This window comes from Neoarius graeffei, chromosome 16 (assembly GCF_027579695.1).
Source record: "Neoarius graeffei isolate fNeoGra1 chromosome 16, fNeoGra1.pri, whole genome shotgun sequence".
In the NCBI taxonomy this organism is placed as follows: domain Eukaryota; kingdom Metazoa; phylum Chordata; class Actinopteri; order Siluriformes; family Ariidae; genus Neoarius; species Neoarius graeffei.
Genome location: NC_083584.1, coordinates 44,486,875 through 44,502,259, shown reverse-complemented (window position 1 = coordinate 44,502,259; position 15,385 = coordinate 44,486,875). Strand labels below are relative to the sequence as shown.

Below are 15,385 nucleotides of genomic sequence, written 5' to 3'. Positions count from 1 at the left end.
GTCTCTGTACAAAGCATTAATCACTCAACCATACCAAATGTTCTCATCCCACTGAGTGCTGTCCGTGAGGTAAAGTCCAGGTGCAATAACATTCTCTGATGCACGTTACCATGAACGATATATGCCACAAATGTAATCGAGTCGAGTCAATTGTCGCAATTTTAATGCTGGATTAAAACAAGTGAGGGCATGAAATGACTCCTGCTACCAGTCACTCAAAGCCATCTGCTTTTTAACAGCGTGTGCGATCAAGGAGCAGGGATTTACTCGTGAAAGGCAATTAAACAGAGGAGCATGTTGATGAAAAGAGCTCCGCGGCCTAGCTTGCAAGGAGGGCGTGTGAAGCAAAGAGCTCTGCACAGATTTTGTATTAACATCCGTCTCGGATGACCCGATCACAAGTGGACAGCAGAGACCGGGAGCAGTTCGCACTTGATATTTTCACATCTTGAATGTGACGACTTGTGATCACATTTCTTTAGTAGCTGCCAAAAGCAAAACACACCACCACACAATCCCAAACAAACTGTTAAAAACATTAAGCCGGAGATAATTTCTTAATGAAATAATTGCGGGCGCCGAGTGGTTGCTAAAAATGTACTTGTATTAACTTGCTGTGTGGCATTTTGTACAGTTTTGCTCATCTAATGAGAGGAGATTTCACCCACTTTAACCAAAGCACACAAATGAAAAGACAGGGGTGGAAAAAACTAAATAAAAAGGAGGTGCATACAAGTTTACACCCTGCACAGCCAGGGTGCACACTATCAGATCACAGATGCAACTCCAATATTCTAAACTTTGTGCATCATCACCACAGTACAAATATATTAGGAAATATCAAAAATATAGAATACATGTACTGTCAAATATATAAACAACGTCCCTGTATGGGAGCTAGACATTGCGTTTCTAGACCATGTCCAAATGACAGGCTCGTTCTTGGAGATTTGCACACTTTTCAACCTTGCTGCTTTTGAATATAAACAATTAATAATAATTATTGCATGAAATCGAGTTGTACATGAGCTGACAGCTGACGAGGTACATAGCATTGAGTTGGCTATACGACATGTACAACGAGGTTGAGTGGAATAACTTTTATTATATCCATATTCACTGGATTTTGAGAACCCGAGCATTTTTATTTTTTTATAAACAAAACGTCCGACAAAATCATTTCCGCTGAGGCGGACTTCTTAACATATCCATGGCTGCACAAATTAACTTTAGTGTTGTTTTTTTGTAGAAAGTGCAGTCTTGCTATCATGCTGAGGTATAGAACAGCTTTATACATTTCTTTAATTGTTCCTTGGACATTTCAGTGATGTAATTTTCAAACGTCTTCGAGCTTTTGAACCAGTCTAAAAAAATGAACAAATTTTAATGCTTAAAAGATGAAGAACGTAAACAAACCAACGAAATGACAGTCGCAATTTGTGAAAAATGCTAATAATAATAATAATAATAATAATAATAATAAAAAATGTGCTCTTACCATCAAATACTTTCATTCCATATTTTGTTGTGTTTTTGTATTTTTTGGGATTTTGTTTTCAAGTCTTTAATTTCGTTCTCACTTGGTTCAGCAACACGCTCCGCCATTTTGTTTTTCCTCTACTCACGGTATAGGAGCTGACAGCCTTGTAGTAGAGTAGCCAATCAGAACACGCGATTGCTCATATCCAGTCAATGTGGATAGAATAATAATGATTCTAAACCATTCAATGACTGATTCGATGTCTGCTGCCCAATTCAATCTACCCCTTTCAAACCCTATACGTTATCTTAAAACCAAACATAAAAGCTATTATTGCAAAATCAGGAGAAGTATGATCTTAAAATGCCTTCTTGGTATTATTAATACATACATATTGCCATTACAAAGAATACCTAGGAGAATGAGTAGCTCAATTTAGTGACACAGAATACATTTATCTAGTAATGAGCAGCACTTATGTGGAGAATGTTCAGAAGCAGCACAAATATAAAAGGAGATTTCTAATGGCTGGTAGTGCACATTAAAAATACAGGTTTAATGAATTTTATAGATGCAAAAGCACCCAAAGAACAATGAACCCAATACATCCACAATTCAAGAGTAGCACGATTCTGCATGAAAACCATGAATAGGGCCACACTGATGACTAGGTGGTCTTTTAATGAATGTCAGGGACGCACTGCTATTCACACTACAAATGTAACAAGGCCACATGCGTCGCAGATGCTCTCCAAATGGAGTTCGAGTAATAATTTTACTTCTTACAGACCAGTATTTAGCATAGCCTTCTGGTGATCCAGTGACCCAGGACAGATGTTAATCTTTTAAGTGTGAACAGGGCATGCGTGTAATATGCACGGTGGTGTAGTGGTTAGCGCTGTCGCCTCACAGCAAGAAGGTTCCGGGTTCGAACCCAGCGGATGGTGCGGAGTTTGCATGTTCTCCCCGTGTCTGCGTGGGTTTCCCCCACAGTCCAAAGACATGCAGTTAGGTTAACGTGGGGCGGCCTTGGGCTGAAGTGCCCTTGAGCGAGGTACCTAACCCCTGACTGCTCTCCAGGTGCTCACTGCACTGCGTGTGTTCACTGCTTCAGATGGGTTAAAAATGCAGAGGATGAATTTCACTGTGCTTGAAGATTATATATGTGTGTGTACAAGCTCACCAGGGGTACAGGGTCTTTCAGTGCTCAGACGGGGGTTCTCATCCTCTGAGAAGCTGCTATCCTGGTTAGGTTCGAAGTCCTCGTCAGCAGCCATGCTCTCCATCAACTTGCTGACAGCACCGCCTTTTCCTCGGGCCTGCAGAATCGCATACACATGCACGCACACACGTCCATTAAAAAAAAAAAAACGGGGGGGGGGAAAAAAAAAAAAAAACTCCCAGCCATTATTAGTTTAATTTCGGCAATGAAACTCATGCGCTTGTGAGGTGAGGACTGATTCAAAGAAACCCATTTAGATGAAGGCTTGATACCGGATTCTCAATTTTAAAAATGACAGAACACTCAGGAGAGCACCGGCATCTCTGTGCACGCTGCATTACAGCTCGATTTATACATGAAACAAACAAAAACAAAATCTTGACCCGTCAAACAGAAACAGAGCTTGCATTTGTCTCTTACAGAAAACAGAAAAATAAGCACAGAAATAAATAGATGAATGAGACATTGGAAAAGCAAAATGGATGGAGGAGGACATCCTTTAGTTCATTCTGCTCGTGAGTGAGCAGTCTAATTAGGCTTGTTGTTCTCTCTGTCATTTTCCAGTGGATATTCAGAGCAGGTCACGCCTGGCCAGGCTCATTCAAATACAAGCCATTTCCCAGCAGGCCACAGGAGGAGCCTGCTGTCTGCCAGGTATGAGTGTTCAAATCCCTCTCTCCCAGATCCAACCCTTCTCTTGCTCTCGAAACCCACCCCATCAACAAGCGCATCGTAAAATGGCCGTTCCTTTCAAATATTTATCATCTGGCTTCTTGTCTTTGCACTGTTCAAAAATAAAATAAAATAAACCCCATACAACGCTGCCTAATACTGCATGAGTCATATACTTTGAGCTAATGCATCAAGGCCAGTAGCATTAACAATTTCTGAATTTAATGTTGGTGGTGCAAGACAATTGGGAAGGCAAAGGGTGGTGCGTTCATCATCATTACCATCGTATTACAAATGCAGTCAGGTGCTGCTTACCTCTCTGGCTTTGGGTTTAAGCTTGCTCTTGCGTCCAGAGCTGACTGAGAGCGATGCGCTGCTCTCTGAGGGAGTGCTTGAGAGTGGCGGCAGACGCAGAGGGAGCTCCTTCAACCTCTTCTTCTGCAACACACAAACACCAGAAGCCTTCGGTTTAAAAAAAAAATGCAGAGCGAGAACAAGCACAGACAAACACATGACAGGACAGAGCATCGCATCCTACTGCAGAGCATCAGCTAAGGAATCGGTGTTAATGGGCTATTCTGCTCAGAGCACTATTAAAAGGGCAAGGGAGGATATAAAGGGAGGAACAGTGATGGCTGGTAATTGTAGCCTGGCAAGTTTCAGTCGTCCTTTTGTGTCCAATAACAAGGCATTCACAGCAGGAGGTTTTCCTGTCCTACAAATGGAGCAGGCCTCCTGCTGTTGTGCAGTACTCTGGGTTAACATGCAGAGCTCAGCACACATCAATAAACCAGCACCCACCTTTCCCAGTGCCTTCACTTCCTTGGTTTTAGGCATGTCCTTTGAGCCATGCAGAGGTGCTTTGGGGCCACGAGCCGGTTTGGGTACTGTAGGTTTGGAGGGAGAGATGGGTTTAGCCTGGGCGGCATCATGGAGGAAAATACGCTCGCTCCTGCGGCGGATCCAGCGCTCTTCATCGCTGCCTTCGGCTGAGAAGCTCGAGCTGAGCTCAACTGGGGCTTTGGGCTTACGGCCACGTTTGCCAGGGCTGGAGTCCTCATGCAGCACACTGGCCGGGGGTAGTAGAGGGAGCTCGGGTGCCGATCTCTTACCATGCAGCAGAGATGGAAACTTCCGGATCTTGATGTCACTCTCAGAGTCGGTGAACTCAAACTCCATACCTGTATGAGAAAACGTGAATTACCATCACACTCTAAAATGACCTTGATTAAACCATTGCACTTGAATGGCCAAGGTGACATGCAACAATTTCTGACAATCTGAAATTCATTGCAGTTGTGTAGTGTTTACGTCCACCATGTTGAAAAATGCTTACATGCAAGCTGAACCAAATTTTTGTATCTATAAGATGCAGCACTGGTTGTCATAGGAATATCGACAAGTATGTGAATCTTTCAGTTTAACATGTAGCCAAAATGTAAAAATCTGAGCAAAACATATTTGAAATGTTCTCCTTAAACCGAAGGCAAAAACACGCTTTTGTGTTCTGCATCATTTTGGTTTGAAATATTAGCTATAATTCCACTTCTAAGGCTTATAAACCTGCCTAACAAATCACGATTTATTTAAAAACTGCATCAGAATTTTTCACAAATGTATTATATTATACGAGTGCTGGAAGAATGGACTTGGCCATTAATGTTTTTGGTCTCAAGAGACTTCTATGCCTTCAGTTTCACTCTAATAGAAAGGCTCTCTGAGATTCTACTAGATATGAACGGCTGGCCATTGCAGGCTTGTCATTTAGCCACTGACAGGATGCCAAGCCATAAAGGATCTTCTACGGTTACACCATTTGAAGGTTTTAGCGTAGCCGAATAGCATTCCCGGTCTTTTAGTGCTAATTCGTGACAAATGGAGAACATTTGAGCCATGTATAAAATGCAATAGGGTGACATATGCTCACCTAGCAAACTCTGCCTCTCCTCCTTTTTCTTGGCTTTCTGCTTGGCCTCCAGCTGAACGAGGGACATGGGGCCAGAGATAACAGGGCTAGGGATGGCGCTAGCAGCAAAACGAGCAAGCAGACCCAATCCACTTTCCTCTAGCGAGGAAGAACACAGGCCATTAATCTCATCCAGTTCACGGTCATAGCCATCTTCATCATCCTCATCCTCGTAATCATCCCTTTCAGTAAAGTATTCTGTTTGCAATGAAAAGAGGATTGTTAAATACATTGGTCATTTTTAGCAAATTACATCATTTTGACAAACTAGAAAGCTTACAATCCATCAACATGGATCAAGTAACTTTGTTTAATCTAAAATTCAAAAGAATGATTTTCAAAACATTTTTTCTTTTTTTGCAGCAATCTCTGTTTGTCTATAAAACCATTAGAAAGATGTGCATTCTGGTCAATACCAAACCATTCGTTTACAATTCTAATCGGTCACAGAGAACATCTTGTGATGTCACTACGGATACCGCATTTCCCATCAGCCACATTAACCAACACAAATTATCTTCCTTTAATATATTTTGCTTGAAAACAAAATGCCCACCCACTACTACACAAGATTGCTGGTGAAGGACAAAGCGTGGCTTTATGAAGTAGTGATCTACCAATATAGGTGAGCAGCATCATGCAAACAACTTCCAGACTGCGCAAGCTGGCTGCAAGACAGGATTAACTTCAGCATAGGCACTAGCCTTCTCCACACTAACAGAAATGTGGAAATTATAGGAAAAACTCTCAGCTGCTCACAAAACAAACAAACAAACAAACAGTCTTGGCTATTCTGCTGAATGGACTCTGCTGCTGGAAAGTGGAAACAGGAGCAGCCTAAAAGCACTGTAAAAAGCTAGATGTGGGTTACAGACAGAAAGGCTAAAGAAAGTCATCAATTATTCATGACCCTTTCAGCGGAGCTTGTCTAAACTGTTAAAGGGAGAGAAACTTCTCTTTAAAGGACTAACTGCAAGACAGTAGGTACCCACATTAGCTGACCCCGCCTCCACGTGGGAGGGAAATGGACAGATTCGAAGACGGATATGGACACAAGACGTACATAATGCTTCAGAGTGGTTAGGCTCGCTGACAACAGGCGTGAGCTTGTTAACATATGAGGGATAGTGCATGAGTTTTAGAACAGACAAACAAGGATCTTTAGCTTGTTACAGAGTGGACAGGAAAAAAAAAACAGGGTTAGAAAGAAAGCACATGCCTGAGGACAGCGGTTAAGGGCTGAAACATGGAACACAGCAAAGGCAAGCAGAGGATGTGCATGGGCAGAAGCAGGCTGGGCATGTCAAGCAGGCTCTGTGAGGACAGACCTCCATGGCTCCTGGGGCTCTGTGGTTGCTCTGAGCCTCACTTGTTTGGGAACAGAGAGGAGTCTGGGCTGTCAGTCGCCTAAGCCATGGTTATATCCCCCTTCTCTCCCTCCCTCTCTCACTCTTCTAACCCTGAGAGCTACACTATACGACAGATAAAGACAGCGCATAAAAATAAATAAATAATAATTAAAAAAAAAAAAAAAACCACTGGGCTTATAAAAAAAACCCGTCATCTCGAGCCCATTACCGTCAAGTGTTCTTGTGCTCCAATATTCCAATTGTATAGCAGGTGTGGTGCGTTAACCCACTTTTTAAGTACTCAATCGTAGACTTCAGTAGTAAAACCATTGACTAAAAAGAAAAATTATATTATACTATATATATATATATATATATATATATATATATATATATATATATATATATATAAATAAATAAATAAAGAGCACTAAACTAACACACAGCTAAGCAACCAGATTTTGTCTAAACGTTCCATAGGCATAACCATGGCTTCGGGGCACACAATCGAAGGTAAACGTGTGAGAATGTGTTAAAAGTTGATTTATTTTATTTATTATTATTTTTTTTAAACCTGACCTCATTTAAAGGAAAAAATAATAATTGTTTGATAATGCAACATAAGCAAGCACAAATTAGTAGAAACTATTAATCGAGAAGTCACAGCAAAAAGAGGGTGGTGTCCTACTTACAGAACATTGCCCATGGCTCAGGTGACATGGATAGTGACCTCACGTTGCACAGCTGGCTGCCCTACTCCAAGCCAAGTGCTTGGCTTCGCTTTTATTTTTGTTGCAGCAGGACAAGCAAACGCACAGACCGAAAGACATTCAAAAGCATCATGGGGAGGAGAAGGGGGTCAGAGGTGGAGGGGTGGCCAAGCAGCTGCAGGGAGAGAGCCAGCAGTCTACAGAGGCTAGGTTATTCATTTTTTAGTAAAAAACAGAGAGCACCCCGTTTTCCAAATATCCCCATTATAAGCATGCAGACACAGGGGACAACAAATGAGTGTCTATAAATGGATATACCTTGCAATGAGCAAAGAAAAATATAGAAACAAACAAACAAAAATAAATAAATAAATAACAAGGCAGACAGGTATATAGAACTGTCCACAAGGATTTGGCCAGGTGTGTCCAAAATACAAGTAAATTTCACTCAGCAAAGATCTCTTGAGCAATAATTTGAGGGGATTTTTCATGAAGCAGAAATATTTGGCCCCTGCACACCTCAAGATTTAATCTGCTTTTCTTTTTTTTTTTTTAAAAAAAAAAAGACTTTTCAAATCCCCCCGGTTTGAGCAATGATTGTGAAAAGGGATATTTGCAGAACAGGAAACTAGGAATGAATAGCATATTGCAATCTAATATACTAGATGTAGCGAGAGACAGACATTCAGTAAAAATTAAAAACCAATGTGTTTAATAAAACTTGGGTACCAAACTGCAATACAATGATGAGACATTTTCCACACAGCGACACACGATTTAATGCACAATGCTATAGACGCCTTAAATGGCAAGACAGTCATAAAAGGCAACCATTTTGTTTAAAAAAAAAAAAAAAGACTCCAAAAAGAGTCGACAATATTATATACAAGAATACAAGTAAGAGATGAGGTAGTAAACTATCATAACTATTGTATGTATGGCTTCTTAGAAAATTTTACACTGATAGCCATGGCATGAACAGAAAGTTCACAAGGCATGAAGGCAATTGTGTGCATAGCAAAGGCTTTTTTTTTTGCTTTTTTTTTTTTTTTAGTAACCTTGGTCAAATGAGTCCTCAGAGGAGTTGACTCCTGCCTCTTGCAGCAACAAAGCAAAGTGCTTCTGTTTTCTTTCCTTCACCCCCTGTTTGGACTTGAGACAGGAGGAAAAGGAGGATGCAGAGGTTCTCTTGGATGACGGGCGCTTCTTCTGAGATGGAGTGGTGTATTGGCCTGGAATCTGTGCACAGGATCCTGATCTACCCAACATGGCATGAGGTCGCCAGCCATCCTTCATGGAGTCCTCTTCTGAATCCGTGTCTGTGTTACAAGCATACCATAGAGCTTAAGACTTGTGTGGTTGTTAAATTCAGTACAAAAATTACAACACCCCAATAAAGAAAACAAAAACACACAGGAATTACTGAAGAATTCCATAAATAGGTTTTCATACCAGAAATTATACACCACTTCATATTAATCAATATAATTTCTCACAAATTAAAAAAAAAAAAAATCCCCAAACACACACATGCAGGGATGTCACTCACTGTTGGAGTAGCTGCTGATCTCTGACCTCACTGGAGAGTTGGAAGCTTTCCTTGGACTTTTTCCCTTAAGACACGAGTCTGAAGGCTTTAATTTGTTGGACATTTTGCTTTTACCTCCTTTGGAGGATTTGGGAAAGAAACCAAGCTCTTTGGACAGCTTGGATTTTGCCATCTTGTTTCTCACACTTATGTCCGGGAGCATAGACAGCCTGCTCCCAGAGGGAGGTCTGGACTTTCCTGAAGAACCGTCCACAAACTTACACGAGGACTTGTTCGGTTTACCAAGCTTAGTTAGAGACAAGGCCTTGTCAAGCTTTGAAGCCAACTGCTCTTGCTCACTTACTGGGTTCTTTTTATTGCCTGTTTTAGATACCTGTTAGAAAGCACAATTCGTAATTAGACGTGTACACCTAAAAATAGCTCCATATATAAATGTATTAAGATGCTAAGCCTTGGCAATGCCACTGTGTAGGCACAAACCTCGTGAGAGTAACTGGAGGATGCTTCTTGCTCATTCCAGCTCTTGCTTCTCTTCTTTGCCTTTAAAATACCAACTTCCATGTCCTCCTCATCATCTTCCTCCCGTGTGGAGCTGCAGAAACGCTTCCTCAGCACTTCCCCACTCTCTGAGTCTTCTGAATACTGTGAGCTCTGGGCCAGCCTGTAAAACATCACAGCGCTCAACTCCCGGCACACTGGCTCAGTGGTGCATCCTGACTCTGTCTGTGCTCAAACCCATGGACACTTACTTTCCACACTTGGCATCCAGTTTGCCTGAAGGCGGAGACAGAGCACACAAGCCATGCTTGCGCTTCCGGGGCCGACCGGGGCCTCTCCTGGCCAGGTTCCTGCTCCTTTCCTCTTGCTGCTGCTGGAGCTGTTGTTGCTGCAGCTGTTGCTTCTCTCTGAAATTACAACAAAGTCAACATGGCCATATGATCACGCTTTTCCCTTCATATCCTGAGACTAATAAGCAATGAATGATTACTTCTGGAGTAGCAACAGAGCTAAAACAATATAACCAAGGTTAATATATGCTGTGTTATGCTAACCATGGGGTTTAGCTGAGGCACTTACACTTTGTCTCTCCGTCTCTGTAGCCTGATCAGCTCCCTCTGCTTGTCTTTATAGCACCGCTGCAGCTCAGCCAGTCTCACACGGTAGTCCACCTCCATTGCATCCATACCCTCCAGAGAGGATTTGGAGAACATCTAAAACAACAACAAACAAAAAAACCCTAATATAAAGACTCTAACCAGAGCTTAAAGTGCCATTCCACCATTGGATGTCTTCTTTGGCATAAAATACAATATATTTTGACAACATATATAAATGGTATCACTAGATAGAGAAATCTTTTAGCTTCAAAATGATAATACAAACATAATTTTTTGACAACGACAAGTATATTAATTTTGCGACCAAAGTCACCTACCCTTTTAATTTCTGCCCGTGATGTCATTGGCAGGTTCCCTTTCTTGTGTACCACGTGACGTGGCACATATTATCAGCAATGGCGGATAGAACGCGATAAAAATAATACCAATAAATCTAGCTAATACCAATAAATCTAGCTAACTGAAAGATTAACTCAATTTTTCACAATTTTTTTGGCCCCCATATACGAGGAGAAATGACTCTCTCACTTTGGGGGGTTCCTGGTCTAAAAATAGCAGGGATGTGATTTGGGGCTGGTGAAATTATCTGAAAATTTTAGGCGGGGGTCTGGGGGCCGCAGGCCCCCAGCTGGTCCAGGGCAGCGCCCTGGTGGGGGGATAAGGGGGGAAGCCCCCCGAAGCTCCTGGGTTTTGGGGTTTTCTGACTTAAAAATTGTACTAAAATGGCAAGCAAAACACACAAGAAAAAAACTTGTCATGATTAACAAATTCAAGCCAATTTAATGGTCAACATGCAACTCTGACACACACGCTCACTCTCTCTCTCACACACACTCTCACTCACCCCCCCCCAAAGAACCAGCGCGAGCAGGGCCCGCTAGCCCCACGCCTTGGGACGTAATTCGCCCCGAGGCGAGCCGCGGCGCTCCGCTTAGGTTTCGTTTCTATCCCGGGCTCCAGCCCGACTTTGGACGCTCGTAGCTCGGGCAGGGGAGGTCCCAGTATCCCCAAACTTGACAGCCAGAGACCTCTGCCCTCTCCCCAAAGAACGAAATCGCTGAACAAATGTCTCACCGTCTTATGTCCAACGTCTGTAGCAACCTCTTTCTCCAACCATTCCCGGCGGAACTTGTTTTTCACTATTCTGTCGATTTCTTTAACTCGATTTGCATCTTTACGCTCGATCACGGAGGCTGCCATCTTTCAACTCTTTGTTTGAAGCGAGCTTACGTACAGCTAACAAGCGCGTTCATTGGTTGTTACAGAGCGATGGGCCAATCACGTACCTCGTTTCATCTCAATGACGTAATTGCGTAAATGACGCAATTACGTCAATGAGATGAAACGAGGTACGTGATTGGCCCATCGCTCTGTAACAACCAATGAACGCGCTCGCTTCAAACAAAGAGTTGAAAGATGGCAGTCTCCGTGATCGAAGCATAAAGATGCAAATCCGAGGCTGCCACCTTTCAAACAAAGTCGGAACGAATAGGATACGAATGTGGATTTGAGGGAAAAATCGGAAACATTTTTTTTCCAAGTTTTGAGGTGAAAAAAAGCGGAATTCCGCGAATTCGCGGAAAAATCACATCCCTGAAATAGACCGACACGTGGTACACAAGAAGGGGAACCTGCCGATGACATCACGTTTCACTACCGCGCGGAAATTAAAAGGGTAGGTGACTTTGGTCGCAAAATTAATATACTTGTCGTTGTCAAAAAATTATGTTTGATATATCATTTTGAAGCTAAAAGATTTCTCTGTCTAGTCATGTTGTCATAAAATATATTGTATTTTATGCCAAAAAAATACATCCAATGGTGGAATGCCACTTTAACTCAACTGAAAATCTCTTGAATGAGATCAGCAATACACCATTAGCATTATTTTAACAAATATCGATAGTATCACTGTACAAGTCGCTCAGCTAAAATAGCTCCATGTCAAATCAGTCAAATGATTTTAAGCAAAAATCATGTCTTTTACAGTCAACGCACATTAAAATACACACGCACTAAAAACCATGCAGGATATTTGTATGAAATCCCACTCTCTGAGGATGTCTTTGAGACAACAGTGAAGGCAAGTCCCTAAACATGAATAAAGAAAGCCTGATGAGCCCGAAGGAAGAATCAGGAGAAAGGAATGCATACAGGTTCATCTTTCTTCTGTCTCCAGCTGTATTTCTTGTTGGGGTTGAGCTCTCTGGGGAGGCGGATGCTGACTTGAGGCTGACACTCGATGGCCTCCAGGAGGACTTGCCTCCCAGCCTCGAGGAGACTCTCTAATCCACAGTGCATTATGCCTGCACATACAAAAACAAATCAATACAATACATTCATTCCTTCAAGTCTAAATAGAGAAGATACTCTTCAGGTCCTGAATGTGGGCGTCATGTGTGAAGACGCCTAAATAAATCTGGAGTGTTATGGAGGGACATGACTAACTTGCAGTTATGATACAAGATGCAGTCAGAGAGACCGACACAAATTAAGAGGGTGAGTTCCTGTTCTGAAGAAACTGCGTGAAGCTGACACTTTTCTTGAATCAATACAAATGATTATTTAAAATTTCAAATAATCGCTATTGCAATCGTCTAATCACTGATAAATCTTTGTAAATAATAATTCCCCAGTTAAGTCTACTAGCTGTGTTTATTACTGAACAATACTGACACAAATATACTAGTCAAATGCAAGATCTATTTGGAGTAGAGGTCTTTCCCTAATCAACGTGACTTCTTTGTAAAGGTACAACGGCAGACATGGTTATGTAACCCTATCTTCACTGATTACCAACGTCTATATTGTGCTACAATAGATGGAGTTTTAAGTTTCAGGCCATTTCTGACCTGTTGTGGGTTGCAAGGCCTTTTGTGGTTGGTTGTGTGGGCTGCAAATTGTGAAAGGTTACAAACCTCTGCTCTAGTAAGTGCTTTGCTCATTCACTGGAGCTGAAAGCCTTCCTGCTGTGCTCCACACACTGCACTTTCCAACTTCAAGGTGAACAAATCTGTGATTCTCCCCCCCCACTACTTCCATTCTAACCGATCAGTGTTTCCAGACTGAGCTAAATTACAGACCATTACTTTGTTCTTTGGCTGTTTTGAGCCTTACCCTGCATGGAGTCTCTCTGGTGCCTCTGCATTTCTAGTTCAGCCATTTGGCTAAGCAAGGCCATGCCCTCAGCAGCAGTGGACTCCAAAAGACTGATTCGTAGGTGCTGCACCATCCCAGCAGGGGGCATCTCAGCCATGGTGGTAAGGGCTCCAGACTGGGGCAGCTCACTGGCTGTTAGTAAGGCCAACATGCCTGCCATGGGGTCCTCAGACTGAATGGCTACTGGCACAGGGGCAGGTAGGAGCACAGGAGGAGTGGAGCATTGACGTGGTATGTCACTGTTTGTCAATTCCAGGTCTGGAGTGTCGAGGGTTGGTTCTTTGGGCTTGGGTGCAGGTATGAGCCTCTCTACGTGAGCTGAAGGTGAGCCTGAGGGACGAATTCTGCAGTCTATGGGTTGCATGTCAGTGTAATTTGAGGAGGATGAGTAGGCTGACTCTGGCAAGATGAGAGAGCTCTTTGAAACCTCTGCTGTAGGGCTCCTGTCCAAGTCTGATCCTGATCTTTGGTACAACTCATGTTGAGTAGAAGAGAACAGATCTGCCTTATCATCTTGTTCTTCTTTGTTCTCCTCAGGCAGTGGTGAGGCTGTAGCTCTGGAGCAGGCCGCTGCTTCAACAGGAGTACATGAGTTCTGGCTGGAAATTGGAGCAGCAGACTGGATAGGCTGTGCTATACCATCCTGAGCCAAAACTTCCTTGCTGTTTTCCAGGTCTGGCTCCTCTTTGAAGGGCACAACGCTATCCTCTACTCGCTTGGGGTCTCTGGATGCCTGAAGCACTTCTGCCACCACTGGGGAACACATGTGGCTAGGTTTTACACTGGCAGGGCTGGATAAACGCTTTGAGCCCTCTGCCTGCAGTGGCACAGCTGGAGCCAGGCCTTCTGCATCAGCAGCTGTGGCTGGCTGAAGAAGGTAGGGGTAGTGGCTGCCGAATGATGCAGTTATTGATTGGTAGGGGTAGCCTGGAGGAATTTCTGCCAAAAACAGAACCAAAAAAAAAAAAAAAAAAGCAGTTTGAGAGACTTAAAGTGCTTATGCAAGGAGCAGAGGGCCCTGGTTCTCCATGACAGAGTGACAAAATGATTAATCATCCCACACACTCTTCCAGCTTTATGAAACTTTCATAAGCCAAATGGTCCCAGTACAAGCATTCCAAAAGCCCTTATGTATACGCCTCCACCCCCAAGGTCTAATACATGCATGCGTGCATGCTCATACGTTCACACTGCAGAGATTGCATAAATATATTCATTCCATGCACAAAGCATTTTAAAGAGGAAACACCAGGGGAAATAGACACAAAAGTGCTGCTCTCGCAAGAAATCTCCATCTGAGTGGAGTGGCAGCTGGTAATCCCATATGTAGGGATAGCTGCAGCCTACTCATTAAGACCCCTCTAGGCTGCACATACTGACATGAAGAATGGCACTCTGCCTTTCACTGCCATCCAGCGTGGATTCCCAATCCCCGCCCAAAAAAACAAACATAAAATATATGAGAGATAAAGAGCAAAGCTCAACTGCCGACAGCTCATCTTTCATTTTAAAGGCTTTTTTTTTTATCAACAGGGTATATGCTAGCAAAAATAATCCCATTAAACCACCAAGGGGAAACTGCAAAACTGACAAAGGTGATTTATTATGTACTTTAGCAAGACACTGCATTAGGGCGTGTTAAACGTACAGCGTACGTACCAGGATATATAGATGGGAAAGATGATGATACTTGTTTATGCAGGTCAAGCTCCTCTTTGTCGGGCACCTCCACAGACTCCTGTTTAGGGTGGATGGGGGAAGGGGGAGGTGACAAGGCTGAGGCAGGGCTGAGAGGCTGTGGGGCTGGGGTAGATGGGTGCGAGTAAGACTGCTGAGGAAGTGTGCTCTCTACTTTGGGCCTATCTTCAGACTTCAGGGAAGTGACGGGAGACGGCAGCGGTGTGACTGCAAGAGGGGTCACGGTCTTCTTGTGCGAGGTGGAGGGGGTTGGGGAAGGTGGAGGGGGCTTGCGTGGGTGCAGGACAGACGCAGGTACGCTTGAGAGGCTGGCTTTGGTGCCCTCTCCACCTCTCTTCTCTGCTTTGTCCTCCAGGTCAGCCCGCTGTTCTTTTAGTCTCTCCTATACAAGCAGAATGTTGTCAGAATACTCGCCAAATCACTTAAACAACAAACAAAGGCCAAATAAGGATAAGCATCTCT

The 15,385-nt window shown here is 43.1% G+C and overlaps 1 protein-coding gene across 3 annotated transcripts in view; it reads right to left on the bottom strand.

Moving 5' to 3' along the window:
- Positions 1-15,385, bottom strand: part of tnrc18 (trinucleotide repeat containing 18) — a 103,283-nt gene that overhangs the window by 14,497 nt on the left and 73,401 nt on the right. For all 3 annotated transcript variants that reach the window (XM_060943039.1, XM_060943037.1, XM_060943038.1), the window contains 12 exons: positions 14,885-15,305; positions 13,184-14,164; positions 12,221-12,372; positions 10,026-10,159; positions 9,698-9,853; positions 9,429-9,609; positions 8,949-9,321; positions 8,458-8,718; positions 5,302-5,538; positions 4,176-4,555; positions 3,690-3,812; positions 2,664-2,799 (listed from right to left, as the gene is read on the bottom strand). In XM_060943039.1, coding sequence (XP_060799022.1) covers positions 2,664-2,799; positions 3,690-3,812; positions 4,176-4,555; positions 5,302-5,538; positions 8,458-8,718; positions 8,949-9,321; positions 9,429-9,609; positions 9,698-9,853; positions 10,026-10,159; positions 12,221-12,372; positions 13,184-14,164; positions 14,885-15,305 — 3,535 coding nt within the window. The remainder of the gene's footprint in view (positions 1-2,663; positions 2,800-3,689; positions 3,813-4,175; positions 4,556-5,301; positions 5,539-8,457; positions 8,719-8,948; positions 9,322-9,428; positions 9,610-9,697; positions 9,854-10,025; positions 10,160-12,220; positions 12,373-13,183; positions 14,165-14,884; positions 15,306-15,385) is intronic.